The 25,630-nt window shown below is 61.8% G+C and overlaps 1 protein-coding gene across 1 annotated transcript in view; it reads right to left on the bottom strand.

Annotated features, from left to right (window-relative positions):
- Positions 1-3,652: 3,652 nt before the first annotated feature.
- MEGF11 (multiple EGF like domains 11) overlaps positions 3,653-25,630 on the bottom strand; it is a 28,205-nt gene continuing 6,227 nt past the window's right edge. Inside the window, exons 4-13 of the mRNA XM_060175706.1 lie at positions 20,426-20,620; positions 18,860-18,988; positions 17,807-17,935; positions 17,354-17,593; positions 15,216-15,334; positions 14,772-14,829; positions 14,247-14,348; positions 11,220-11,276; positions 4,663-4,881; positions 3,653-4,047 (exon numbers count right to left, since the gene is read on the bottom strand). Of these exons, the coding sequence (XP_060031689.1) occupies positions 3,887-4,047; positions 4,663-4,881; positions 11,220-11,276; positions 14,247-14,348; positions 14,772-14,829; positions 15,216-15,334; positions 17,354-17,593; positions 17,807-17,935; positions 18,860-18,988; positions 20,426-20,620 (1,409 nt within the window). The 3' untranslated portion in view covers positions 3,653-3,886. The remainder of the gene's footprint in view (positions 4,048-4,662; positions 4,882-11,219; positions 11,277-14,246; positions 14,349-14,771; positions 14,830-15,215; positions 15,335-17,353; positions 17,594-17,806; positions 17,936-18,859; positions 18,989-20,425; positions 20,621-25,630) is intronic.

Genomic DNA, 25,630 nt, shown 5'->3' with positions numbered 1-25,630 from the left:
CCAGCGGCCTGCGTGGCAACTATACATCGAGAACTGCTGGGTTTTCAGGCTTGCATTGTATAGAAAGAAAGAAATCAAGAAATCTGCTGGCTTTAACCCCCTACTTTGAAATACATTCGTGTCTGGAATCCTGGTGTCGAATCACAGTGGCTCAGGGCCGAGGAGACCGGCACTGAGGTGCGCATGCTGATGAGGACGTGTGAGTGTCGCCGCGTTAGCAGTTACTTCACACAGGGCGGGGCGAGGCGGTGACAGGCCCTTGTGGATGTCGTGTGCTGGGCCGCTCACCGCTCCGCTGCAGCTGGCAGGCTCCTTCCCTCTGTTTGATCTGTCGGGAGCTTAACCTGGACCCCCCAAACCTCAGACTCTCAGATCCTGAGACCCGCCTCACCCGCCTGAAGCGGCGTCCTGGGAAGCCCCGGGAGGCCGTCTCGGCTGTCAGACTTGCTCTGGATGAGGCGAGGGCACTTCAGTCACAGCTGTGGTTTTCATGAAAGACGCCTCGCCAGATGGCTCTGGGGCGGAGGGAGGCGAGAGGGAATCGGACAGGTGCTGACACAGAGCGGGGCTTCCATTCTGGTCACACCACCGCCCTCCTCCGCTGTCCCCAGACAGTGTCCTTTCTGGCTTCCTCTGTGAGGCGGAGTTTTGCTTCGATGGCAGGGTCAGCCCTTGAGAATCGGCGTCCTGTTAGCGAGGTGTGCAGTTGGGTTGTTTGTTTCCCTGAATGAGTCTCAGCCACCAGCAAAAAACGTTAACTATTCTCGGCTAGCCACGTTATGAAATGCGGGTACCGTGTCGCCCTTGTGAACTTGAGCTGCTTTCGTTTGACTCACGTGAGGATCTTCTAAATATTTTTTATTAATAATCATTATTGGATAGAGACAGAAATTGAGAGGGGAAGGGGAGATAGGGAGAGAGAGACACCTGCAGCCCTGCTTCGCCACTTGTGAAGCTTCCCCCCTGGGAAGCTTGAACCTTCCCAGCGGGGACCAGGGGCTTGAACCTGGGTCCTTGCACACTGTAATGTGTGCGTTCAACCAGGTGCGCCACCACCCAGCCCCTCATGTGAGGATCTTATACAAACCTTTGAAAATACTGAGAAAGGCTCACTCGAGTCCTTGACTAAGCTCAGCAAGCTAGTTCTAAGATCTGTATTAGACTTTTTTGTAAACTCTAGACGTCAGTTATAGTACTGTGTGATGAACTCTGCTGCTGCTCTTCCAGTGAGTCCCCGAGGTCGGGGTTAAACGTCCTGTAACGGAGCCGGGTGGCGGTTTAGCTGGTGGAGCCCGCAGATGGCCACACCGAGGACCCGGCTTCAAGCCCCTGGCCCCCACCCGCAGGGCAGAGAAAGTTTCAGGAGTGCCACAGAGCTATGGGTGTCCTTCCCTCCCCCCAATTTCTCGCAGTCCTGTCAACTACGACAAGAAAGACAAGGAGAACGTTATGATTAACGAAAAGAAACAGAGGGCCTGCCCCCTAGCAGGTGCGGCAGTGACAGCCGCTCCTTGCCCAGCGCACGGCCTTTATTCACCCCGCAGAGGCAGCCTTGTCCTCGGGGGCAGCTGAGCCCCAGTCTCTGTGGACACGAGGAGCCACCTCTGTCCCGGGCCCGCCGTTCTGAGACCCCGTAGCACGCACGTAGCTCCCCGTTACTCCAGAGGAAGAGGTCTGTTTTCTAGTTTTCCCTAACCGATTCTCCAGCTTGTTTCTGTCCCCTCCCCCCAGAGCAACACAACAGGGGCGGCCTCGCTCAGTGCGTGTGACAAAGTGGGTTTATTTTGTACAAGGCGGGAATCCTGCAGAGTGAAGAGATTGCGCACCGGGGCATTGGACAGCAGAAGCAAGCACTGCCTTGTTGCCCTCCTGCCTTCCCCATGCACGGCGCGAGGGCGCTTACTGGGCACTCAGACCCTCGCTGTCCCTCTGCCTGTCCCTTCGGCCTCCAGTCTGCCCGGCAGGCCGGAGCTGTGCGTTTTCTCAGAGATCACAGCACAGGTGAGCCGAAGGTCGTCACCACTCCCACCCCCCTCGCCGCCACCCCACGTCTGCTTGTGTGTGTTCACGTGCGGGGCAGATAGAGCCCACAGGGCAGGCGCCCCCCCCCCCCCCCGCCCAAGGCTGTGAGGCCCTCCGTGAGCTGTGCCTGGCTGAGTGAGGGGGGGAGACGCAGCTCCGGCTTCCTGCAGAGCTCTGCAGAGCTAGCCGGGTACTGGCTGCCGCGGAACCGAGGCCTGTCTCCACCCTGTGTCTCCCCGCGTGTCTCCCGCGTACGCGTCAGCACTGTTGGCTCGGGTTCCTGCTAGAACAAGGCCCTGGGGGGAGGATGTTTGTGAAGGCTGATGGCTGCTCCATGCACACATGCAACACTGGTGTGAGCAGTACAGACGGGCTCCTGTCTGCCCTCCCCTGCCTTCTGGTTCCTGCCCAAATGAACGATTCCCGGCCTCCAGGGCCTCGGGACTTCCTCGCTTCCGGCCTCAGCTGGTCCAGCTCTGCAGTCCCCGGTGCCCCTCCTGGAGGAGGAGGGAGGCCTTTGAGAAGGCGTGTCTTCCCAGGGCGCACGGCCCGGCCACTGGCTTCGCTTTGGCCCTTGTTCTGCCTTCAGCTCCCCAGGGGAAGCCCTCCTGCTGCCTCGAGCGCTGGGTTCGCTGCGGTCGAGCTGCGTGCTGACCGTGGCAGGTGGAGGCCTCTCTGCAGACCCACGCCCAGAACGTCACTCGCCGCAGTGTCCACGCACACTGGGCAGGGCCGGATGGTGCCGGCTGTCGGCTAGAAGGTGTACGTACTGGTGGGGGAGACAGCATAACGGTTCTGCAAAGAGACTCTCATGCCTGAGGCAACGAGATCCCAGGTTCAGTCTCCTGTACCTCCATAAGCCAGAGCTGAACAGGGCTCCGGTAAAAATTTAAAAATATATAAATAAAAAAAAGAAAGCAGTTAAGTGCTGCCGTGCTGTCTACTAGGAGGTTTCAGCATATCACGTCTTTTTAGTTCTTTCTGTCCCATCCAGAAGCACAGGGCACGTCAGCCCCCTGACCTACCACATCGCTTTTGTCTGATTGTCTCAACACTGTCAAACTCGAGATCCGTGCAGCAGTGCCTGAGAACGAGTGCATCAGGAGACCCGATGACCACGCCTAGGGGATACGTCATCCCGAGCACACAGGGGCTGCCGACAGCAGCATGTCGAGAGCTCTGTCTGTCTGGGTGGCAGGTGAACAAAGGAGAAGGGCCGAAAACCTCCAACTGCTGGACTTTGAACCAGCAAGATCTCGTAGAGAACTCACCGTCTGGTCTGGGCTGCTGAGAAGCGGTCGTACGGTGCGAGCTTTTTCTTTACGCTCAGGACTTGCTGGCGGGGCAGAAGAGGAACAGTACTTACCGAAGTCTTAGAAAACAAACACAAAAAAAGCTGGTCAGTGTTAGTCCCCGTGCCAAACTCAGAAAGCTCGGCGTTGTGGGTCGATGAAGCAGACAAGACTCAGGAGTTCAGGACCGAGGACAGCAGCTCTGCCTTGCTTTCTGGCGGCTGCAGGTGAGAGTGCGCCCATGCCCACGGCCACGGGGCCTTGGGGTCAGAGCAGCTTTCTAGTCACGTCTCGGGTCAGGCACCCCCTTAACACAGATACTTCGCTCTGTTAGCGGGTGCTGGTGACTAGCTAGCTGTATTTTAACTATAGAAAGTGTCCAGGGCCTTGGAGCTGGGGGCCTGTGACGGGATCTGCCTCTGGGAACATCCTCTGAGCCAGGCCACGAGTCCCACGTGGAAGGGCCTCTTGCATTCCAGGTGATGGTCAGAACGCCGTGGGCTTGAGTCCAGGGAGGGGTCGTCTTCTTTCCGAGAGCCGGCGGACACGCGGGAAGGAGGCTTCCATTCCCACTAAGACAGCCTGGCCTGGGGGGACCCACTGGCAGGGCTCGGCCCGACGGGGAGCAGGTCATAGTGGCCTGGGATGTGGCTGCTTCTAGGGAGGTCATATGGGTCCTGGGCAAAGCTGGACATAGGGTCACGGCCTTCCTGGGCCCCACTGACTGTGGGCGCTGCGGAATACAGTGAGGGGAGTTCAGAGGACAGAGTGCTGTGGCTGCCCCCCCACACCGCCCCCTGGGAGAGGGCAGAAGCCGGGCCTCTTGAAGCCTGTGGTAGCCGCTTCAGGGCTGCACTCGGGCTTGTTCCGTGACGGCAGATCCAAAGCCAACCCCAACCCCGGGTCAAAACCAAGACAGCCAGGAATACCCTGGGGGTGGGAGTCTACTGCCCTCGGGGACAGGTCAGACTGGAAGAAGGGAGGGGAGGTATTTATCTCCTTGAGCTAGGACTTGTGTCCACAAACACTGTGTTCCCAGTCCCCAGCCCACCCGCACCCAGCATTTCTGCTTCATTCTAGTCCCGGTATGGTGTTTTTTTTTTTTTTTTCATTATTTATTATTATTATTATTATTTTATTATTTTTTTTTAAAGCAGATTCAGCCCAAGAATTTGATTTCCTGCTTGAGAGAGGACCGCCCAGGGCAAAACGGTTCACCTCAGATCTCAGCAAAAAGCAACACAAGCCAGGCGTGTTTTTTCCAGCCAGGGGAAGGGGAGGCCTTGCACTCCCGTGAGAAGCTACACTGGGCCCTGGCCCCACTGAGTCACTTACTGGAGACACCTACCAAGTTCATGGGTGCCTTCACTAGGCGAGGATGAGGACGAGGAGAAGGCCGGTGCCTGCGAGCAGGGGGACCCGCCGTGCCCGGGTGCCCGCACCCCCACATAGCCACTCTCGGGAAACTTGCAGCCGAGCACGGGGGGGTCCCTGATGGTGGCATACGGGTTCTCGCTGCTGTTCAAGGAGCAAGAGCTGGAGCTGCACACCGACCCCTTCATATAATCTGCAAGGCGGGGAGGGGGGAGATGGGGGCAGGCTTTTCGCTGGGCCAGGACACGGCTTCAGGGCAGCATCAGGCGTCTGCGCTTGAGGTGTGCCCCTTCCCAGCCCTGGGGCTGGAGACTGGCGTGCAGAGCTGACTGCTCAGTGTGCTTTTCTAGGTGGGCGGGCGTGCGTGTGCATGTGTGAGCGTGTGCGTGTGTTCTCAAGAGTTATGTTGGGGCCTAGTGGTGGCACACAGTGACCAAGCCCCCCGGCTTCCCACATGGGGGGGGGGGCTTCATAAGTGGTGAAGCAGGTCTGCAGGTGTCTCTCTGTCTTCCTATCTCCCTCTTGCCTCTAAGTTTCTCTCGGTCCCTATCAAATAAGATAAAATTAAAACGAATTATTTTTTCAAGAAAGTTATGTCTGCAAGGCTGAGGAGCCAACATAATGGTTCTGCAACAAGACTCGTGCCTGAGGCTCCGAGGCTCCATGGTCCCAGCTTCAATTCCTAGCAAGCCAGAGCTGAGCAGTGAGAGTGACATAGAAAGAGAGGCTTGCAGAGTCCCAGGTTCAATCTCCAGCACCACCACAAATTGAAGAAGAGGAAGAGGAAAGAGAAAGAGAAAACTGACTCAAGAGGCAGCACAGTGGAGAGAGTTGGACTCAAGCATGAGGTCCTGAGTTCAAGTCCTGGCATCGCATGTACTGCAGTGATGCTCTGGGCCTGTGTCCCACCAACACATAATAAATCTGACAGAGGGCAGGGTAGACAGCATAATGGTTATGCAAACAGACTCTCATGCCTGAGGCTCCAAAGACCCAGGTTCAATCCCCTGCACCACCATAAGCCAGAGCTGAGCAGTGCTCTGGTAAAAAAGAAAAATAAGGGAGTTGGGCAATAGCTCAGCGGGTTAAGCACATGTGTCGCAAAGCACAAGGACTGGTGTAAGGATCCCGGTTCGAGCCCCCGGCTCCCCACCTGCAGGGCAGTCGCTTCACAGGCGGTGAAGCAGGTCTGCAGGTGTCTGTCTTTCTCTCCCCCTCTCTGTCTTCCCCTCCTCTCTCCATTTCTCTCTGTCCTATCCAACAACGATGACATCAGTCAATAACTACAACAATAAAACAAGGGCAACAGAAAGGAATAAAATATAAAAAAAGAAAATCTGACAGAAAGTCCTCTTTGAGGCTGGCTGAGCACCCATGTTGCAATGCACCAGCAGGGGGGGCTTCACAAGTGGTAGAGTAGAGATGCAGGCGTCTCTCTGTCTCTCTCTCCCCCTCCCCCTTGATTTCTGGCTGTGTCTGTCCAATAAATAAGCAAACATAGTAAAATGCTCTCTCAGAAAGTTCTGTTTGCAAAGCCACAGGGACACTTTCCGTCCTGTTATCCATCGCCACACTGGGAAGTCAGGAACTCGAGATGTTTATGATGTGTTTTCACGTCTGTGTAAAGTTCGCAAAGTCCTGCAAGCCTGGCTGCCGTTTGTTTTACAGGCCGGGGCTCAGAGGTGCAGCCCCTTGGCTGAGGCCTCACCCCATCCGGCCATGTGTGCGAGCCAGGAGTCAGGCCTGGAGGTGGCCTGTTTGCCAAGCCATCTCTCTGTGATGCATCTCTCTCTGATGCAGAGCCAGCGGCTCTGCTCCCCGGGTGGCGGGGGGCAGGGGGACAAGCACAGTGGAGTGGTCTCGGGGGCCACCCCGGCTGGTGCTGACACGTGCGTGCCCTTCTCCTAGTGCGGCTAGCGGTGCGAGGAAGCAGGAGGTGTCTGGAGTGGGACGCTTCACAAGTGGCGAGCCAGGGGCTTGAACTCGGGTCCGTGGGCGCTTAACCTGGTGCATCACTGCCCAACCTCCTCTCTCCCTCTATCTCCCCCTCCTCACTCAGTTTCTCTCTACTGTCCAGTAAGATGGACAAAGTGGCCACCAGGAGCAGTGGATTCACAGTGCTGGCACCGAGCCCCAGCGGTAGTCAGGAAGGAAGGAAGGAGGAAGAAATGGTTTTATTGGGGGAGCTGCGGCATCTGTGTGGCTCGCAGTGAATTCAACTCCACTCTGGGAGAGGGGGCTTGAAGTTGGGGCTCTGTGTGGGCAAGAGTCCACAGCCAGTCCTGCCCCCTCTCACCCCAGAAAAGGCATCTCAGCTTTCAAGTTTGGAGGTGGAACCCAGAGTGGCCGGGAGAGAAGTCAGGGTGGTGCGGGAAGGGGCCTGGTCTCAGGGCAGGGCTGTGGTCCCCGTGGACAAGTAGGGGCAGCGGTGAGGGACGCCAGGTTAAGGGGTGACCCTCCCCCTGCCCTTCCTGGGAACGGAGAGGAGCCAGGGCAAGGCCACCTGAACGCTTCGCTTCTGGAAGTGACTTCTCCAGAAGTGACTTCTCTCCCCTGAGTCACGCACCTGTCTGGGAGTGGGAGGGTGGAGGGCAGAGCGGGAAAGGGAAGAACCTGGCTTCCTCGCCCTCCACGGCCCCACCCCACCCCCGTCAAGGTTGGCGTCTGCTGTGGGCGGCCGAGAAAGGGGAAGCCTCAGCCCAAGCTCTGAGAGTCACTCTACCCAGCCTGTAATTAGCACCAGGGTTCATAACCCCCGTCACACAGCCTGAAGCAGAGGCCTCAGAAACCAACTCACCTAGCTTTTAAAGGTGGTTTTGTTTTTATCTTTATTTATTTATTGCGGAGAGACAAGCAGAAGTCAAGAGGAAGGAGGAAATAGAGAGGGAGTCAGCTGCAGCCCTGCCTCACCACTTGGGAAGCTTTCCCTCCAGCTGGGGACAAAGAGCTCAAAGCCGGGTCCTTGCATTCGGTGACATGTGCGCTCAACCAGGTGCACCACCAGCCAGCCCCTACTTTTTAAGTTTTTTGAAATATATATTTTCCTTTTTATTGCCCTTATTTTATTGTTGTAGTTGTTATTGTTGCTGTTATGGATGTGGTCGTTGTTGGATAGGATAGGACAGAGAGAAATGGAGAGAGGAGGGGAAGACAGACACCTGCAGACCTGCTTCACCACCTGGGAAGCGACTCCCCTGCAGGTGGGGAGCCGGGAGCTCGAACCGGGATCCTCATGCCGGTCCTTGTGCTTTGCACCACGTGTGCTTAACCCGCTGCACTACCGCCCGACTCCCTATTTTTTAAGTTTTTTTTTTTAACTTTATTTGATAGGGCTGAGAGAAAATTGCGAGGGAAAGGAGAGAGGGGGAGAGAGACAGGGACACCTGCAGCCCTGCTTCACCACTTGCAAAGCTTTCCCCCTGCGGGTGGGGAGCGGGGACTTGAACCTGGGTCCTTGCACATTGTACCGTGTGCGCTCAACCAGGTGCGCCACCACCTGGCCTCACATTTCACTCTCTAAAAGCACATGGGGGGTGAAGGGAAGGGTCCCGCCACCCTGCTGTGATGAGAGCTGACTGTCCCCGACACCCACTCAGGCTGCTGGCTGCCCCACTGGGGGTGCTGGCACCAAACTGCCCCCCTCTTCCCGGCCTGCTGTTTGAGGAGGCCTCACTGCCTCCCCCACCAGGAAGCCGGGCTGAGAGGGGAATAGAGGGGCTTCTCCACAGCCCGGGAAATGCCTGAACCCCAGGAAGCTGGCTGCACAGGTGGGGGGAAGGGGCGACCCCCAGTGAGACGGGGTGAGCCAATACTCTTACACGGTCTCCCTGGTGACCACCTAAAACGTGGGCCGAGGCTGGCGGGCTGCGGGGACCTTCCGGAAGGCTCTAGCCCCACCCCGTCCTCAATGGCCAGGAACCAAGGCCCACCAGATCGAGCCAGCTGTCTGCAGGAACCTGAGTGGGTCTTAAGACTTGAACCCAAGCAGGTCTTGGCTCTCGGTCCGGAGCCCCCTCACAGCTCACCCGTCCTGATCCGTTTGAGTCTGGCCGTCCCAGGAAAGGATTTCTTTTCACTCCTGACACGAGCGAGTTTCAGAGGTCTGTTTGGGGGTGGGGGGTTCAGCCAGCTGATAGGGTTCATTCTGTGCCTCGGGGGGGCCGCCGGCCTCAGGCTCTGAGCTGTGCCCACCCGTGTTCTTCCCACCTGCTGCCCTGATGGGCCGGCCCCCCAAAGCCTGCTGGCAGCCTGTCTCCACACCCCTCCTGGCCCTCAGGGTGGCGTGTGTGACCCCAGCTCCGTGGCTGTGTGGCACATGTCTGCTGGCCCCCGGCCACGGCTCCCCTGAGGAGAGAGCGTGGCGGAGTGGAGGGAAGCTGTGTGCCCGCTTCTTGGGGTGTCAGGGCCCAGCCGAGCTGGCTCACACCCAGCCGTGCCACCTCCCCGAGCAAGCAAGGCCCCTTCTGTCCAGCCCTGACTCAGACTGGCTCTCTGGCTTCCGCTTCGCCCACTGTGGGTCAAACCCACAGAAACTGCTAGAATCAGGATCCTCGGGAGTTGGGTTCCTGCCGGCCGGCGGCCAGCAGACATGTGGGGGCACCTCCTCGTCTCTGCTCCAGGAACTAGCCAGGAGTGCCGGCGGACCGCCCTCCCACTCTGAGTCACAGTGCTCAGTACCTCCCCAGCCCGCACCCAGCCACCTGGCCCGTGTCTCGTGCAGCACCTCACTCAGCAAACAGGTGTCTCAGACTCAGCCTGAAAGTCCGGAACAGACATCTGGGAGCCCTGCCTGGCTCCGTCTGCTTCACACACGCGCACACCCCTCACACACTCCAGGCGCCAGGCCCGTAGAATTCAGGGTCCCCCTCTTTCTGAATCTTGGGGAGATGGACTAGTGTCTCTTCCCCCCACAAACACACCCACAGCCCTGCTCAGCTCTGGCTGATGGTGGTGCTGGGGACTGAACCTGGGACTTTGGAGCTTCAGGCAGGAGAATCTCTTTGCAGAACCACTATGCTATCTATCCTCCACCCAACTAGTGTCTGTCCTGATGCCGGGAACCAAGCTCAGGGCCCTGAGGCAGAGCTGGGTGGAGGCCAGGACCTGCCAGAACCAGCCAGAACCAGCTTCGGGTCCTCACCAGGCTCTGAACTAGGCCTGCACCTGGGGTAGAGACAAGCCTTCAAAAGGTGAGGTGCTCTTCCCAGGCGTAACCCTCAGATGAGGGTGTAGCAGAGGCGGAAACCGGGCCTGGGACAGCGCAGTTGATAAGTGACAGACAGGGAGTCGGGCGGTAGCACAGCGGGTTAAGCGCAGGTGGCGCAAAGCACAAGGACCGGCGTAAGGATCCCGGTTCGAGCCCCCGGCTCCCCACCTGCAGGGGAGTCGCTTCCCAGGCGGTGAAGCAGGTCTGCAGGTGTCTGTCTTTCTCTCCCCCTGTCTTCCCCTCCTCTCTCCATTTCTCTGTCCTATCCAACAACAACAATATCAATAACAATAATAACTGCAACAACAATAAAAAATAAAAAACAAGGGCAACAAAAGGGAAACTAAATAATAAAAAATAAGTGAAAGGAGTGAAGGACACAGTTCCAAAGCCACTGGTGCTACACACGGCCTGTCCTTAAGCTGTGAGAGTTGGTCCTGGCCCCCCTCCCTTGCTCTGGGGGGATCTCCTTCCTTCTGCCCCAGAAAGCCAGCAGGTGTGGGGTGTGGGGGGTGGTGAGAGGTAGGGGTCCTCCCCAGTGCAAGGACAGGAGGCTTCTGGGAAGGGCCAATTGACTACCTCAGATCTTTTTGTTTAATTTTCCCTTTTGTTGCCCTTGTTTTTTTTTGTTGTTGTTGTTGTAGTTATTGTTGTTATTTTTTTATCTTTTTTTATTTAGTTGTATAGAGACAGAAGTTGAGAGGGAAAGGGGTGATAGAGAGGCAGAGAGACACCTGCAGCCCTGCTTCACCACTTGTGAAGCTTTCCCCTGCAAGTGGGGGCTGGGGGCTCGAACCCAGGTCCTTGTGCATTATAACACATGCGCTCAACCAGGTGCACCACCACCTGGCCCCTGTTGTTGTTATTGATGTCGTTGTTGTTGGATAGGACAGAGAGAAATGGAGAGAGGAGGGGAAGACAGAGGGGGAGAGAAAGACAGACACCTGCAGACCTGCTTCACCGCCTGTGAAGCGACTCCCCTGCAGGTGGGGAGCCGGGGGCTCGAACCAGGATCCTTAGGTCGGTCCATGTGCCTCGCGCCACGTGCGCTTAACCTGCTGCGCTACCGCCTGGGTCCCTATTTCAGATCTTATCACCGGTGGGTTTCAGGCTAATCGAGGGTCGACGGAAGCCATTTTGCTGGCGGCTATAAGCAGCCCTCGTGGCCCCTGTGAGCAGCTGCGGACTTAAAGCAAATGGCAGGTCTGTGTGGGCCGCTAACCCTGGGGGGGCAGGAGGGGACGGACAGAGCACCCACTACCCCACGGCCGCCTGCCTGTCTTCAGAGCTGCACTCTAGCGGGACGTCGGGAGTGGACACTCTACCTTTGAAGCCTTTGTCCATGACGTAGGTGTTCTGACACCTGTCCAGCCCGCTAGGACCTGCAGCAAAACAGTGCGAGAAGAGCAGGGGTGAGGGAGGCTGGGCACCCGCCTTCTGCCTTCCTGTGCCTCCTCCCCTCCCCTCCCCTCCCCTCCCCTCCCCTCCCCTCCCCTCCCCTCCCCTCCTCTCCTCCTCTCCTCCCTGCCCCGGGGAAGCTCCCTAGTGCCGGCACGGCACGTATCCTGGGTGGACACATTCGAAAGTCTTTTTACCACACAGAGAGGAATTTGTGGAGCTTTTGTTGTTTGTTGTTGTTTTTTGTTTTGTTTTGCCTCCAGGGTTATCGCTGGGGTTTGGTGCCTGCACTATGAATCCACTGCTCCTGTGGCTTTTTTTTTTTTTTTTTAAGATAGGACAGAGAGAAGTTGAGAGGGGAAGGGGAGAGAGAGAGAGAGAGAGAAAGAGACACCTGGACACCTGCAGACCTGCTTCACCGCCTGTGAAGCAGGCCCCCCCCCCCCCCCGCAGGTGGGGAGCCGGGGGCTCGAACCGAGATCCTTGTGCCGGTCCTTGTGCTTTGCGCCACGTGCGCTTAACCTGCTGCGCCACCGCCCGACCCTTTATGTGTTTGACACCAGGGTTTGATGCTGGTACAAATTCACTGCTCCCAACAGCCATTCTTCTCCTCCCATCTTCCCTCCCTTGTTCCCTTCTTCCCTCCCTCCCTTTCTGTTTTCCATCCTTCCTCCTTCTATTACCAGAGCACTATTTAGCTCTGGCTTATGGTGGTTCAGGGGACTGAACCTGGAGCCTCAGGCATGAGAGTTTCTTTGCAGAACCATTATGCTGTCTAACCCTTGCCTGTTAACTCCCTTCCTCCCTCCCTTCCTCCCTCCCTTCAACAGGACAGAGAGAAATTGAGAGGGTAGGGGGAGGTAGAAAGGGAAAGAGAGACACTTGCATCCCTGCTTCACCACTCATGAAGCTTCCCCCCTGCAGGTGGGGACCAGGGGCTTGAACCTAGGTCCTTGTGCACTGTAGTGTGTGTGCTTAGCCAGTGTTCCACCATGGGGCTCCCAGGAATTCTTTTTTTTTTTTTTTTTTAATATTTATGTATTATTGGATAGAGACAGAAATAGAGAGGGGAGGGGAGACAGAGAGGGAGAGAGACAGACACCTGCAGTCCTGCTTCACCACTTGTGAAGTTTTCCCCCTGCAGGTGGGGACCAGGGGCTTGAACCCGGGTCCTTGTGCCCTGTAATGTGAGCGCTTAACCAGGTGTGCCACCACCTGCCCCCCCCCCAGGAATTCTTAAAGGGCTCAAGCATTGAGGGTGACCAGCCCCTGCCATCCACCAGGCCCCTCCCTGTCAGCCTTACTCAGGAGGGCGGGAGCAGGGGCCCTGAAGCGGCTGAGGTCGCCTTGGGCAAAGCTGCACTGGAGCCCGGCCCAGGAGGAATGAACCAGAACCAGTTTTTATCTGGGCAGCCATCTGGGGCTGGGCCGTCTCCACGAGGCAGAGATGTCTCTGAGAGGCCAGGCCACGTTTTTGCAGCCCAAGGAGCCCTCCCCTCACCTTTGGCTGTCGTTCCCCCTCCCCATAGGCTCCCACAACCAGGGTTTTGAACCCCTGGCCAGAGGCAGGGCATCAAAGCCACGGAGACCAAGCTTGGTCACCCCAGAAAGAAAGGAGGCCTCATGAAGTCTCCCCCCTGCAGGTGGGGACCAGGGGCTTGAACCTGGCTGTCACTCAGTTCAGGGCCATTATTCCCTTGGCCGGGAGCCACGGAGCCCGCCACAGAGAAGGTGTAATAATAAGCCCAGGCTGCAGTTGGTGGCGCACCTGGTTGAGCGCACACATCACAGTGCACAAGGACGCAGGTTCAAGCCCCTGGTCACCCCGCCACCTGCAGGGGGGAAGCTTCATGAGCAGTGAAGCGGGGCTGCAGGTGTCTCTGTCTCTCTCCCCCTCTATCTCCCCTCCCCTCTTAATTTCTCTGTCTCTACCCAATAATAAAAATTAATGAGCCCAGGCTGAAGGCTGCCTCCTGCCCCTCACAGCCCTCCCCTGCTCCACATGGGGGAGGCCAGCATGTCTGCCCATTGCTGCCCCCGCACCAGCCCTCCAGGGCCCAGGCCCGGCTAGGTGGGTGCCTTGGGCCACACGACCCCCCCCCACCTTACAGACAGAGAGAGACTCAGCCATATCCCCGGGGAGGCTGCCAACTCCCTTTTCTGTGGAACAGGAGGCAGAAGCCCAGGGCAGCCACAGCGGCAGGCCAGGGAGGCCCTAGGCCCGGGCTTCTGCCCGAGGGTCACAGCTCCCCTGAAGGCCCACCAGGAGGGACGTGGGCTGGTGAGGGACACGGAATGCCGGGGCTCAGCCTAGGGCCCGGGTCCAGGCCCGGGGCTTGCAGCCCCATCCTCGGCGGTGCTGGTACTCTTCTTGTTGAATTTCTTACCGGGAATCAGAGCCCGGGCTGAGGCCCAGGGTTCGAGTGACTGCTCAAGACAAGTCACCCAGTCCCTGTGTCTGTCACCCCCCCCACCCCTTCTCCCAGAGCCCAGGGTGAGGCAGCTGGAGGTGAGCGGCTGGACACCCAGCCCGCCTGTCCACACCCATCCGCACCCGTCTGCAGGCCCTGTCTACACCTGTCTGCTTGCCCCGTCCTCGCCCATATCCACAAGCTCTCTGTTCACACCCTGTCCACCCCCCTATCCGAACCCCGCCCTGACCCAGGCCTCTCTCTGGGGGACACAGCTTTTGGGACCAGAGAGTCAGCTCCGATCCAGGCCCCCAGAGAGCCCCAAAGCCCCCCTGCTCCCCAGTCTTCCTCTCTGCCCTCTGGGGGCACAGTGACGGCTCCTGTCTGCCAGGTGGGTCTCACCCCAGGCCTCACTGACCGCTGACCACCACTGGGGGTGGCGGCTGCTTGGGCGGGTGAGATGCTGTTAGATTTGGCAGTGGGGGGTGGGGAGAGTGAGGATGGGTGTAGGGGCGGGGGCACACCCTGGGGCGGGGGTCTGACCTGGCGAGTGTGCCCCCGTGGGGTGGCTGAGGTGTCTAAGTTCAATGTAGAACTCCTCGGGCGGGTACCTGGCCTCCAGGGCACCGATCTGGAAATGGGAGTCTAGTGAGAGGAAGGACAGGGGCCAGTCATTATTGCCGGGGCCCTGGCAGGGGTGGAGGCGGGGGTGGGGGGCAGGCCAGGCAGTGGGGCTCCATCGGGGGGGGGGGGGGCCGGAGGGGGGGAGGTGGCAGCCTGGGGCTCTAACAGAGGTCTCCTACCCGAGGAGGCAGGGTGGGGTGGGGATTCTAGAGGGGGCCTGGGTCAGGCGGGGTCCTCTCCCCCAGACTCGAGCATCTTCTACGCCCCCCTCCTGTGGCCCTCGCACCTCTGGGATCCCAACCTCACACCTCACGGCCTCCTTTATGAGCCAGAACAGCACCTGGAGGTCCCGCTCCCCCCTTCTAGAACCTTCCACCAGCGCTCTCCCTTAGAGCCTGGGAGGAGGAGGGCCGGGCGGGGGTGGAATGGGGGGTGGGTACTGACCTAGTACGTTTACAAAGCTGTAGGGTGTCCATTCTCTGTCCAAGGACTTGTCACTCAGCTGTGTGGGAGACGGAAACCAGTCAGCACCCGGCCCAGGGCCTGCCCGCCACTTCCCACCGCCAACGGGCCGGGTGCCGGGTGCTAAGGGCGGGGCCGTCACCGTGCACCTGGACTCCGGGACCTGGGGGAGCAGGTCAGCTGGTGAGGAGGCAGCACTGCTGGGTGTTGGGAGGGGTGAGGGTGGGGTTCTGAGGCCTCCCGTGACGTCACTGTCACCTCTGAGCTGAGTGGGACGAGGGAGGCCTGGTGTCCCCAGGGTGCTGCCTCGGCTCCCTGGTCCCCTCAGGCACCCTCATAAAGCTTTTGGTGCCCACCCTGGTGCCCCACCCGTTCTGCCTGAGGGTCCTGGTCTCCTAGGGAGGCCCAAGGCTGGGGGACCCGTACCTTGGTGGGGCTGCTTCTGTCCAGAGTGCCAGCCTGGCTGCCCGCCGGCCTCCCACTGACCAGCGCCCGGTAGCCAGAGGTGGACACACACTGGGCACGGCCACCTCCCTGGGACATGTCTGGGGAGAGAGCAAGGTGCCATCACACCCTGGGGTGGGGGGGCGGCCTCCCTGCACCGCCAGTTGGCTCCCCAGAAGCCCAGGGGCCCACTCTGCCCCCTGCCCCACCATGTGACACGCACAGGACATGGGGCAGGGTGGGTGTTGGTTGCATGGCCTCAGCGTCCCCTGAGCCAGCACGTGACATGGGGAGCCCACTCCTTGGGCCCTGCCCGTCCTCTGTGGGCTTCAGGGCCTGGCCGCCGGGCTGGGATAAGCCCCATGCTCTGCGTCGTGAAAGCAGGTGGGGACCCTGGAGCAGAGCGTGAGAGACTGACTGGACCTGGTGCCTCCTTGTGCTGTGCCTCACTGACCAGCTCTCTGACCTCTCTGTTCCTCCATACCTTTCGTTTTACTTTATCTTTTACTTACTTTTAGTTTTTTAAATTTTTTAATTTTTTAAAATATTTTTTACTTATTAGAAAGATAGGAGGAGAGAGACAGAGCCAGACATCACTCTGGTACATGTGCTGCTGGGAATTGAACTCAGGACCTCATGCTTGAGAGTCCAGTGCCTTAATCTCTGTGCCACCTCCCAGACCACTTTTTTTTAAATTATATATTTAAAGTAAGCTTTTTTTAAAATTTGCTTTTCCCCCTTTTGTTGTCTTTTTTAAAATTATTGTTGCTGTAGTTATTATTGTAGTGATGTCATCGTTGCTGGACAGGACAAGGAAACGGAGAGAGGAGGGGAAGACAAGGGGAGAGAAAGACAGACACCTGCAGACCTGCTTCACCGCCTGGGAAGCGACTCCCCTGCAGGTGGGGATCCGGGGGCTCGAACCGGGATCCTTATGCCAGTCCTTGTGTTTCCTGCCATATGTGCTTAACCCGCTGTGCTACCACCCAGCCCCCTTGTTTTTTATCAGAGCCCTGCTCAGCCCTGGCCCATGGTGGTGGTGCTGGGGATTGAACCTGGGCTGTCAGAGCCTTTAGCAGAACCATCTCCCTCAGGCAGAGACTGCAGGCTCAGGGAGAAGCAGCGCCCGCCCCCAGCCCCACGGAAAACACCTCCTGAGCTGTGACCAAGTTCAGGCCCCTGCTGGCCTGGCCAGAGGCCAGCACCCGGCCTGTGAGCACCCCCAGATTCGGGACGAGAACGGGCTCCCCCAGTGAGGCAAGGAATATCGTGGGCTTGCACACCGCCGTCCTTTCCTGAGGGGGGGGACAGGCGTCAGGGGAGGCTCGGTCCCCCCATGGGGTTCAGCAAAGGCTCCTGGCGGGGGACAGGGGACACAGAGCGGGGCTCCAGAGCAGAGCTGCTCAGTCGGGGCGCTGGACCCCACACCCCGTGGAGCCCCACTGTGACCCTGGGTGGGGTCCCTGCTGTCCCTAGGGGTGTCCCCATGGGTGTGTGGGTCCTTATTTCCCTGGGAGTACCCCTGTTCCTGGGGGTCCCCATAGCCCTGAGTGGGGGCCCGGAATTCTTGAGGGATCACCTTGTCCCTGGGGGTCCCCGTGTCCCTGGGGGTCCCCGGGGGGGAAACTGTGTGTGTGGGGGGTCCAGAGGGGTCTCCATGGCCCTGGGGGTCCCCATATCCCTGAGGGATCTCTGCCTCTAGGGGTCCCCATGTGTGTGTGGGCCTCCATGGCCTTGGGGGTCCCCGTATCCCTGGGGGTCCCTGTGTGTGTTTGCATGTCTGCATCCTGGACAGGATGTACCCTGTCTCTGGGCGGGGGGGGGGGGGGGGGGAGGGGGGTCTCTGTGCCTCTGGAGGGTCTCCAGGTCCGCGGGGGTCCCCGTACCCCTGGGCTGATCCCTGTGCATGTCTCCCTGCATTGCACCTGGACAGGTGCCCTGTCCCTGGGGGTCCCCACGTGTGTGTGGGCCATTGCCCTGGGGGTCCCCGTACCCCTGGGCTGATCCCTGTGCATGTCTCCTTGCACTGCACCTGGACAGCTGCCCACGATCGCTCCCATGTGGGGGGAGTCCCGGCTACCCCTGCGGGTCCCCATGCCCCTGGGGAGGGACACACTCACCGGAGAGCGAGCAGTCGGTGCAGGCGACCCTGGTGGCGGGCATGTAGGCCACCCGGGGGCCCAGGCCGGCGCCCTGGTCCTTGCGCGCCCGCCGCCGCCGCCGCCAGCCCGCCAGGCCGCCCAGCGCCAGGGCCAGCAGCAGCAGCACCGCGCCCGTGGCCACGCCGGCCGAGTGCGGCTCCCCGGCCCGCGCGGGCCCGATCCTGGTGTAGGGGTTCAGCTCCTCCATCCGCAGCGCGGCTGCGGGCACAGGGCGCAGAGCAGGCCCCTGCGGAGCTGGCGGGGAGGCCCCGGGGACCCAGCCCCCCCCCTCCGCAAGAGCCCCCGGGTTCCCGCGGCGCCCCGCACCTCTCCCCGCCGCCTCGGGGGTGACCAGGGGACACGCTGCGACCCCAGCCCCACGTCTCCTGGACCTGCCCGGGGCTCCCCGCCGCCCCCCGACTCTCGCTTTACCTTGGTCGCACCTGATGCCCTTGAACCCTGAGCTGCAGTAACAGGTGCCCGTGACGTGGTCGCAGGTGGCGTTGTTGAGACACTCGCACAGCTCCTGGCACCCTGAGCCGAAGGTGCCCGCGGCACACCCTGGGGGAAGAGGACGCAGCGCGGCGGGTGCAGGAGCCCTGGCGCCACACCGGGGTGTCCTGGCACTGGGGGAAGCTCTCTGCACCCCTGCAATCCCTCCTCCATGACTGCTGCCCTGCGGCCCCCGTGGGGCCTCTGACAAAGGAGGACAGCTGCCCCCTAACCCCTGCCCTCCCCGCTCCGTGGACACGGTCCCGGCACCCCCACGGGGCAGGTCCTGACCTGGCTGCGCCCCTCAGGCCCCCGCGCCCCGCCCCCAGCTCCTGCAGACACCAATCCTGGAGTGGGGAGGGGGCGTCAGAGCCCGGGACTGGGGGCTCCGCTTGCAGGAGGGCGGGGTGGGGAGGGGTCCTGCAAGGGCCGGGCTTTGGGTGAGGAGTCAGTCCCCGGGTAGTGGGGGGGTTCAGAGTCCCGGGTGGGGGGTTTCCCGCAGAGACGAGGAGAGACTGGGGTTCCCCCGCAGGAGGGGCGGGACAGGGCATCAGAGCCGCGGGTGGGGGGCTCCCCTGCAGGGGCGGGGGTGAGAGCGGGGTCAGCGGGGTGGAGTTCCTGCAGGGCGGGGTCAGCGGGCCGGGGTCTCCCCTGCAGGTCAACGCGGGGTGAGCTGGTGGGGTCTCCCCAGCGGGGAGGGGTCAGCGCGGGGTCAGCGGGCCGGGGTCTCCCCTGCGGGGCAGGGTCAGCGCGGGGTCAGCGGGCCGGGGTCTCCCCTACAGGCGGGGTAGCGGGCCGGGGTCTCCCCTGCGGGGCGGGGTCAGCGCGAGGTCAGCGGGCCGGGGTCTCCCCTGCGGGGCGGGGTCAGCGGGCCGGGGTCTCCCCTCCAGGCGGGGTCAGCGGGCCGGGGTCTCCCCTCCAGGCGGGGTCAGCGGGCCGGGGTCTCCCCTCCAGGCGGGGTCAGGCGGGGTAGCGGGCCGGGGTCGCGCTCACTCTGCTCGCAGTGTCTCCCGGTGAAGCCGGTGCGGCAGGTGCAGCGGCCGCTCACGTGGTCGCAGCGGGCCCCGTTCTGACACTGGCACACGCGGCCGCAGTCCTGCCCGTAGAAGGCGGCCGGGCAGCCTGGGGACGGGGCGGGGCGGGGCGGCAGCTGCGAAGGACGGCGGGGGTCGCCCGGGGTTCCCCGCCCCCGGGTGCAGTTGGGGCGCCAGCAGCGCCCGCGCCGGCGGCCGGGTCCCCGGGGTCCCCGGGGTCCCCGGGGGGGGGGGGTTGCGCTGCCCGCGCCGGCCGGCAGGGGGCGCCCGAGGCGCACTCACGCCGCGCGCAGGCGGGCGGGGTCCAGCCCGGGGAGCAGCGGCAGCGCCCGTCCTCCGCGCCGCAGGCCGCCCCGCGGTGGCAGCTGCACGCATGCGCGCAGGCGGGGCCCCAGGAGCGGGGGGGGGGCAGGCTGGGGGCGGAGAGCGGCGCGTCAGGGCCGGGGCACCGGGCCCAGGGCGGGGCGGGGCGGGGCGGGGCGGGGGCAGCGCCCCAAATGGAGCCTCCCCAGCCCGGCGGCTTCCTGGGGCCCCCACCCAGCGCCCGGGGTGCCCGGGAGACGGCCCTGCCCTGCCCTGCCCTGCCCTGCCCCCCGTGCCAAGGGCGGGTGCCCGGCCTCAGCGGACCCCCGTGACCCCGGCCATCGGGGTTGAGACCGGGCGTCGGGGAATCGAACCCAGGGCCTCCTGGGAGCGCCCACAGCCTCGCCCCAGCGCCCCGGAACCCGGGGGCTTGCGGTGTCCGGGGAAGGGCGGGCCGCCTGGGGGACCGGCATGCGGGTTCCAGTGGGGCCGCTGGACGAGAAGGGGAACTGGGTGGGGGCTCCGGGCGTCCTGCGGGGTCGGGGGTGTTCTCAGGGATCTGGAGGGCGGCCTGGAGGTCGCGGTCGGCGTCGGCCCGGGTGGGTGGGGGCGTCCTGGGGGTCGGGGGCGGCCCGGGTGGGTGGGGGCGACCTGGGGGTCGGGGGCGGCCCGGGTGGGTGGGGGCGTCCTGGGGGTCGGGGTCGGCCCGGGTGGGTGGAGGCGACCTGGGGGTCGGGGTCGGCCCGGATGGGTGGGGGGCGTCCTGGGGGTCGTGGTCGGGCCGGGTGGGTGGGGGCCGTCCTGGGGGTCGGGGGCGGCCCAGGTGGGTGGGGGGCGTCCTGGGGGTCGGGGTCGGCCCGGGTGGGTGGGAGCGACCTGGGGGTCGGCCCGGGTGGGTGGGGGCGTCCTGGGGGTCGGGGGCGGCCCGGGTGGGTGGGGGCGACCTGGGGGTCGGCCCGGGTGGGTGGGGGTGTCCTGGGGGTCGGGGGCGGCCCGGGTGGGTGGGGGGCGTCCTGGGGGTCGGCCCAGGTGGGTGGGGGCGACCTGGGGGTCGGGGTCGGCCCGGGTGGGTGGGGGGGGCGACCTGGGGGTCAGGGTCGGCCGGGTGGGTGGGGGCGACCTGGGGGTCGGGGTCGGCCCCGGTGGGTGGGGGTCGTCCTGGGGGTCGGCCCGGGTGGGTGGGGGCGACCTGGGGGTCGGCCCGGGTTGGTGGGGGGCTCACCCTGTGAGCAGTCCTCGCCGGTCCAGCCAGGGGCGCAGAGGCAAGCGCCATCCTGGGGGCTGCAGGTGGCATTGTTGGCGCAGGTGCAGAGCTGGGCGCAGTCCTGGCCGAAGCGGCCCCCTGAACACGCTACAGGATGGGGACCACCAGCCTTGGTCAGGGGGACCCACAGCCTCGTCCACAGGGACCCACAGCCTTGGTCACCCCATGGCCTCTAGGGGGGGGTCCCACAGCCTCAGCCGACTCCAGGGGACACCGCATTCTTAGTGGACCCTGGGACACCCAGGCAGCCTCCATGAGCAGCCAGGCATGGGATCTGGGGACCCCATTCACCCATCACATGAGCCAGGACTGGGCAGTCCCCCTGTGCCCACAATCCCCCTTAGGCAGCAACAACAGAGCTGCCACATGCTGGACACTGGCTCTGAACCCTGCAGCCTCCAATACAGGACCCCCAGCGACAGCCTCACCTCCAGGACCCCACCTCACCTCCAGGACCCCACCTCACCTCCAGGACCCCCACCTCACCTCCAGGACCCCCACCTCCCCTCCAGGACCCCCACACCTCACCTCCAGGACCCCCACCTCACCTCCAGGACCCCCCACCTCACCTCCAGAACCCCCAGCCTCACCTCCAGAACCCCCCACCTCACCTCCAGGACCCCCCCAACCTCACCTCCAGGACTCCCCAGCCTCACCTCCAGGACTTCCCCACCTCACCTCAATGACACCCCCAGCCTCACCTCCAGGATCCCCCAGCCTCACCTCCAGGACCCCCCACCTCACCTCCAGGACCCCCAGCCTCACCTCCAGGACCCCCAGCCTCACCACCAAGACCCCCCACCTCACTTCCAGGACCCCCAGCCTCACCTCCAGGACCCCCAGCCTCAACACCAGGACCCCCCCACCTCACCTCCAGGACCCCCCAACCTCACCTCCAGGAACCCCCACCTCACAGGAACCCCAGCCTCACCTCCAGGAACCCCAGCCTCACCTCCAGGACCCCCCAGCCTCACCACCAGGACCCCCCCACCTCACCTCCAGGATCCCCCAACCTCACCTCCAGGACTCCCCAGCCTCACCTCCAGGACCCCCAGCCTCACCACCAGGACCCCCCCCACCTCACCTCCAGGACCCCCAGCCTCAACTCCAGGACCCCCAGCCTCACCACCAGGACCCCCCCACCTCACCTCCAGGACCCCCGCACCTCACCTCCAGGAACCCCCACCTCACCTCCAGGAACCCCCACCTCACCTCCAGGACCCCCCAACCTCACCTCCAGGACTCCCCAGCCTCACCTCCAGGACTCCCCAGCCTCACCTCCAGGACACCCCCAGCCTCACCTCCAGGATCCCCAGCCTCACCTCCAGGACCCCCAGCCTCACCTCCAGGACCCCCAGCCTCACCACCAGGACCCCCCCACCTCACCTCTAGGACCCCCCAACCTCACCTCCAGGACTCCCCAGCCTCACCTCCAGGACCCCCAGCCTCACCTCCAGGAACCCCAACCTCACCTCCAGGAACCCCCACCTCACCTCCAGGACCCCCAGCCTCACCTCCAGGAACCCCCACCTCACTTCCAGGACCCCCCCACCTCACCTCCAGGACCCCCCAGCCTCACCTCCAGGACCCCCAACCTCAACTCCAGGAACCCCCACCTCACCTCCAGGAACCCACACCTCACCTCCAGGACCCCCAGCCTCACCTCCAGGACCCCCCAACCTCACCTCCAGGAACCCCCACCTCAGCTCCAGGACCCCCCACCTCACCTCCAGGACCCCCAGCCTCACCTCCAGGACCCCCCCACCTCACCTCCAGGACCCCCAGCCTCACCTCCAGGACCCCCAGCCTCACCACCAGGACCCCCCAGATCAATCTCATAACCACGGGTGGGGTGTTGTAAGTGGTGAGGATCCTACGCATACAGACTGTTTATCACGCATGTAGCTAGTGTGTGAATCTAAGGTACAGCCCATAATCACACGCGGATGTGTTGTTGGAACCAAGTGGATATATCTGAATAAACAGGAAGTCTAGGTGCAGCAGCGGCACCTTTGTGAGCTCTCCCACTGTTACTGGCGACCTACTTCTGCATCTTTTTCGTTTTTAAAGATTTCCGTGCTTGTCACCAGAGAGACAAAGCGCGCGGACCAGAGCACGCCAGGGATCGGACTGGGACGGCCTCAGGCACGTGCCCTGGCACCCCACCTGCCACTCCACCCCAGCTGTAGCCTCAGGGCCTGGGGTCCTACTTCTCTGTGCTGGCAGGGTGTCCGCCGGAGCTCCTGTCTACTCCCTGGCCTGCTGTGGTGGCCGGCTTAGTGAGCAGTGCTGGCTCCCCAGCAGAACCCCCCATCTGAGGACACGGTGGGTCTGCTTCCCCCCCACATCCACTCTGCGGGACAGGGACCTCCATCCTCTGTGGGTTCTGCCTGGCACACAGCCGGCCGCTCAGCCAGAGAGCCCCACGCCCAGCCCAAACCCCATTTTAGAGGGAGGGGTGCCTCAGACCCCAAGCCCCTCAGGAGCTCAGCCTCCTGCAGGTGGTAGTTCTTGTAATATTTATTCATTTTAATGAGGGACACAGAGAGAGGAAATTCCAGAGAGAGAGACCAGAGCTCTGCTCAGCTCTGAACCTGGAGCCTCAGAGCCTCAGGCAGGAGAGGCTTTTTGCAGAAGCATGATGTTGTCTCCCCAGCCTAGACTTTAACAAATATATATATATTTAGTATTTTATTTTAATGAGAAAGAAATACACAGAGAAAGATGGAGAGAAAGAGAGAGACCAACCCAGAACCCTGCTCAGCTCTGGCTGATGGTGGTGCTGAGGACTGAACCTGGGACCTTGGAGCCTCACACAGGAGAGACTTTTGCAGAACCCCTGTGCTGTCTCCCCAGCTCCCCTGTGGGTTCTTTTTTTAAGTTTTATTTTTATTTTATTGAGTAGAGAGAGAAAAATGAAGCGGAAAAGGGGGGCGAGGGAGGGAGACACACAGAGAGAGACAGAGAGACACCTGCAGCCCTGCTTCACACTCATGAAGCTTCCTCCCTGCAGGTGGGGACCAGGGACTTGAACCCGGGTCCGGCCGCATGGTAACATATGCTCCGCCAGGCACACTGCCACCCAGCCTTCTGCAACTGATTGACTGATTGACACAGGAGACAGCGGGAGAGAATCAGAGCCTCAGTCCGGCACGCAGTGCTGGGGTCCAAACTTGGGCTGATGCGCTCCAGTCCGTCCCGCTAACCACTGCACCACACCCAGGCTGCCTGACCTCCCTCCCACTGAAGCTGTCGGTGAGGAAATGGGGCACCAGAGGCTGACACTTGAGACTGGCACATGAGGGCCCCGGGTTCTAGCCCCAGCACCACCTAGAGCTGCTCAAGGAAAAGAGAATTGGAGGTGGGGATGCTCCCTTCCGCTGGCCTCACTCTGGTCAGCAGCTGTAGGCTGATCTGAGGGGCTCCTGTAAAAAGCCTGGCTCTATTCCATGAGGACCCCCCCACCTGTGTCCTGGACCCTCCCGGCCTCTTTAGCCCTGGCTCTGGGGAGGGGGCAAGGGAGGTGCCACACCTGACTGCTTCCCGCATCCAAAGCCAACCCCGTGCTGCTCTGCGAAGACCGCCTCTCGGACCCCCTTTCCCCTCCCTTTCTCCTCCCACTTTCTCTCCCTCTTTCTTCCTAAACTTTTTTTTATTATATTTATTTATTTATTTATTTTATTTATTGGATAGAGACAGCCAGAAATCGAGAGGATGCGGGGAGACAGAGAGGGACAGAAATAGAGACACCTGCCACCCTGCTTCACCACGCGCAAAGCTTCCCCCCCGCAGGTGGGGACCGGGGCTTTGTAACATGTGCGCTCAACCAGGTGCACCCCCACCTGGCCCCTTCTCCCTCTCTCTCTCTCTCCCTCTCCTTCCTCTCTCCCTCCGTCTACCTTCTTTTCCCTCCTCTCTCCCTCTGTCTCTCTCTCTCCCTCTGTCTGTCTGTCTGTCTCTCTCTCTGTCTCTCTCCCTCTGTCTCTCTCGCTCTGTCTGTCTCTCTCTCTCCGTCTGTCTGTCTGTCTCTCTCTCTCTCTCCCTCTCCCCGCTCCCCCTCCCCATCTCTCACTCTAGGTCCCCCAGAGGCCCTGATGCCATCTGTCCAAGGCCTTGACTGACGGGCCCGTGGGCTGGAGAGGCGGCAGGGCTGGGGCCCAGGAAATCACCTGGTTCTGTTTAATCATCGCTTAATGATTCCGCCCCCGCCGCGTCTGCTTTGCACCCGGCCCGTCACTGCCAAGTGCCAGCCCCATTTTCTTTACCAGCTCGGAACCGCCAGCAGCTTTGCCTGCACTGTGCTGAAGGTGTTTATTAGGCACCCGGTGGCGGAGGCAATAAACAGACTCCGGGGATCACACCGCCTCCTGGGAGCATCACCAGGCTTCCCCCCAGCCCCAACCCGTGTACTGAGGCCACCTCCTGCGGGCGACCAGGAGTGTCAGCTGGTGATTAAACTGCCCCGGGGCAGCTGGCAAAGGCACACACACACACACACACACACACACACACACACACACTTCCCCAGGGGCCCCACTTCCCCTGCCCCCCAGCACTGCAGGATGGGCTTTCCTCTCATTCACACGAAGGGCAGAAATAGCCCAGCCCCATGATCATTCCCCCAAGGCTGGGCCCTCCTGGGAGGCAGCTGCCTTCTTGGGGAGAGAGTCCAGTGACCTTGGAATCACTTGACATTTATCTTCATCTGGGGCCTTTGAGATTATTAGGGGGGTGGGCGCCAGCCTCTGGAGCCCGAATCCACCGTTCCTGGACAGCAGGTTCCTTCATGCAACAATCAGACAAGAGACAGACCCCACAGTATCGGAGCTTCCCCCAGTGCTGCAGTCTCCCATGCGGTGCTGGGGCTCAAATCTGGCCTCTGTGTGTGTGTGTGTGTGGGGGGGGTAATCGGTTGTTCCATTCTCTCCTTGCTACTCCACCCAGCAGCTGCTTCCTTGGAAGCTCCCTCCTACTGGACGGAGACCACACCCTGAGCCCCCAGGCTCTTTCCTTCCCTTTTTAGGGCTCAGCCCAGGGGCAGCCCTGCACAGAGAGGGCCGCCCCCCAGGCTCCCAGCTCCAGCCCCCTCAGTCCCCAGCCCTTGGCCGCCTGCGATGGTGCGGGTTCGAGCCGGCCTCAGCTTTCCTAGAATTGTGTTCCGGG

This window comes from Erinaceus europaeus, chromosome 16 (genome assembly GCF_950295315.1).
Source record: "Erinaceus europaeus chromosome 16, mEriEur2.1, whole genome shotgun sequence".
Lineage (NCBI taxonomy): Eukaryota > Metazoa > Chordata > Mammalia > Eulipotyphla > Erinaceidae > Erinaceus > Erinaceus europaeus.
Note: the sequence above shows the minus strand (reverse complement) of the source record. Positions and strands in the feature narration are given on the sequence as shown.